The sequence below is a fragment of the Eptesicus fuscus genome, chromosome 5, assembly GCF_027574615.1.
Source record: "Eptesicus fuscus isolate TK198812 chromosome 5, DD_ASM_mEF_20220401, whole genome shotgun sequence".
In the NCBI taxonomy this organism is placed as follows: Eukaryota; Metazoa; Chordata; class Mammalia; order Chiroptera; family Vespertilionidae; genus Eptesicus; species Eptesicus fuscus.
The window spans coordinates 78,282,644-78,285,707 of NC_072477.1; the positions used below are offsets into that span (position 1 = coordinate 78,282,644).

At 52.0% G+C, this 3,064-nt stretch overlaps 1 protein-coding gene across 1 annotated transcript; it reads right to left on the reverse strand.

Annotated features, from left to right (window-relative positions):
- Positions 1-329: 329 nt before the first annotated feature.
- LOC103301543 (cathepsin G-like) lies at positions 330-2,828 on the reverse strand. Its single transcript, XM_054715643.1, has 4 exons — positions 2,774-2,828; positions 1,881-2,028; positions 1,306-1,441; positions 330-491 (listed from the first exon to the last, which is right to left on the reverse strand). Exons 1-4 carry the CDS (start codon positions 2,826-2,828, stop codon positions 330-332), a joined length of 501 nt encoding a protein of 166 aa, XP_054571618.1.
- Between the last annotated feature and the right edge of the window lie 236 nt (positions 2,829-3,064).

Here is a 3,064-nt window from a genome sequence, read left to right on the forward strand (position 1 = left end):
CTGGTAGGAGAGTTTTTGGTAGGGTGGAGAGTAGAGACCCTTGCCCTGCTAAGACATCTGGCTTTCCGTCACTTCCCAAAGCTATGTGGGGAGGGGAGATGGAGAATGGTTGGCTCGGAGGAGGTTCATTTGCCCTGAGGAAAAGACCCAATAATCCTGCAGGAGGTCAGACTCAGTCCTGGATACATTTGCTTTATACAGAATAGATGTTTAATAACATGAGAAATCTGTTATTTCCACTGTAGACATGGCCATTTATTAAGGCTCTGGCAACCCCACTGGAGCTGGCTTCCATCCCAGAGAAGTCAGTTACAGGGGGAAGAAAGATCTCAGTGTGCTCTCTTTTGGTTAAGTTGGCTCATTGTTCTATTTATCCAGGGTAGGAAACGAGCAATCCTGGTGAAGACTGTTGGAGGAGCCCCGAATCTTCTTCCATAGGAGACAATGCCCTGGGCCACATTGTTACACACAAGGGGGCCTCCAGTGTCCCCCTGTGGGTGTGGAGAGGAAGGGACACTAAGCCAGCCGCCTCCCCCCCCCCCCCGACTCCATATCTCCCATGCTTGGTCCCTAAGGTCTGGCCCTCAGAGGAGGGAGGCTGGTGCAGGTGAAGAAGTCAAACTCCTGTGTCTTTCATTGCTTAGGCTACAACCCTGGCTGTGGTGACTGTCTCTAGCTCAATTCAAGTCAAGGTATCTTGCCCTTTCCCATGAAAACACTGCACTGACCTTAGTTTTGCATGTGTATCCATTGTGTGTCCCATGCTCCTCTCCTTCCTTCAGAGACTGGGTTGATGGGAAACCCCCCACTTTATGTTGGTCTGGCCCCCAGACAGGCTGTGGGGATGTAGTCTGTTCCCACTGTCTTGTTCTGCACAGCCCTCCTGTCTCAAGTAGTGTTGCAGATGCCAGTGGCCTTACCAGGAAGGTGGTCTTCCCTTCGATCTGGTCTCCTACACAAATCTGCCTTTGGCCGTTGAAGGTATCAAAGTAGTTGCTGCATTCCTGATCCCTCTGCACTCTCAGCTGCACATCCCGAAGTGTGTCTGTTCTCCTGTGCTGGCTGACCAGGCCCCAGCCAGCCACAGTGCACAAGGACCCAGGACTCAGTCTGATCTGGGACTGAGGCAGAGCCACTGGCCTCACAAATCGATTCCGTCTGGCTCTCTTTTCCAGCTGGCAGGAAGAGTGCAGGCACTCAGGGAAGGTCTATGCAGCCCTCACCCACCACCCCTGGGACCCTGCCCCTGCTTCCTCCTCCCTGAAGCCCCCATGCTGGGAAGGAGCCAGCTCAGGCAGGTGGTACCTGCAGTAACATGATGTCATTCAGGTGGTTCTGCTGATTATATCTAGGGTGGCGGATGGCTCTGAGCACCAATATACTCTGCTGGGTCCTTTCCTGTCTCCTGATGTTGTGGGCCCCCAAGATGACGCGCATACGGCTGCAAAGGAATAGTGGCTTAGAGGTAGGTATGAGCCGCATGTGTTAAAGTCCACCAGCTGTGCTGAGCAGGTGAGAGCTCAGGGCAGCAGAACTGCAGCTGAGGGAAATGAGGAGACAGAGAGGCCCTGGGGTTGAGATCTCTGTGTCTGCTGCTTCTCCAAAGCCTTGCACTGGGGATGGTGGGGGACACACTGACCTTAAGTTTTGCCTCCCCTAGAATAACTTGAGAAATAGCTTGCATTCATATTTTGAGGCCTAATGCATGCCTTCCACCTCTTCCTCTTGACCTCAATTACACTAGACTATTCCCTGCCTCCCAGGGTTTACTTAGTCTCTCTTCACCCCTTCATTGCTAGAACCCTGCTTTTGGCTGCATGGTCTTCTGAACTCTTCTGAACCTGCTTTACTGGCCGCCTGGAAGATCCTTAATTCCTCACCTTCCCCAGCAGCGAGCTGATGTCATCACAAAGTCTTCTCGCACCAGGAATCCTCCACAAGTGCTCAGACCCGTTGGTGTTCGGGTTAGAAGATAGGCCATGTAGGGGTGGGAATGGGGCTGGGCCTCTTGGCCTCCGATGATCTCCCCTGGAAGGAAGTATTCAGCACTTATCTCTATGCTCGCTGAACTCACAGCTTGGTTGATCTTGAAAGGCTAGAAGATGGGGAAGCTACAGAGATGATGCAGGGAAAGGAGGATTTGGTGGTAAGAATTGGGGTTTGCAGGGTACCACATTATGGGAGAGGGCTCCAGGATTCTTCAGGAAACACTGCCGGCTGCCACCCCAGACCTCAGCTTCCTCCCACCTCCCCAAAAGGAGAACAAACCTTGCTCCAGGAAAGGCACCTAAGCCTCTCACAATGTGGAGAGATCTCTACTGTCTGTATCCAGAGTCCATGGGAGTAGCTTCTCCCTGAAATTCCCTGGGGACTTTCTCTTTCAAGGATCTTCCTGTTCCTTCTGAGTCCAGCTCATGACCAGCTCACAGACTGTTTTTCAAGAATCTAGATATGAGCTGAGGGGACTGTTATTGTGTATCCTTGTCTCCTTGGCTTTGGCATATGGGCTACAGAAAAATTCATAGAGCAGAGTTACAGAGCACATTCTACATGCCAGGGGCAATTCCAAGAGTTCCATGTACACTAACTAATGTAACCATCTTACAACTCCATGAGGTGGCATTGATGTTATTTCTATTTATAGATGAAATACCTGGGAACTGTGAATGCAGCCACTGTGTCCAATGACACACAGTGAGGAAGTGCTGAGGCAGTGTGGGCCCAGAGTCTATGGGATGGGATTGGGCCTCTGCGGGTTTGGACAGTCACTCACCTGCCCAAGCCCCTGCAGGTAGGAGAAAGGCCACCAGGAGCAGGAGTTGCTGCATCTTCCCAGGAAGGCTGACCAGTCAGTTGCTGCTGGTGCTTCCTCCTGCCAGGCTTTTAATCCCCAAGAGAGGAAGGAAGGGTAGGGTGGGGACTCAAGGGTTCCCATTCCAATTTTTCTGTTGGTATAATAGGTTTCATCACCCTTGGCTGGCCAGGAGGTTGGTCTACAAACCACCAGTGACCTGGGGGAAGGCAACACTGGATCTCCCACAGCCGCTGAGTCATGTTCAGCAGA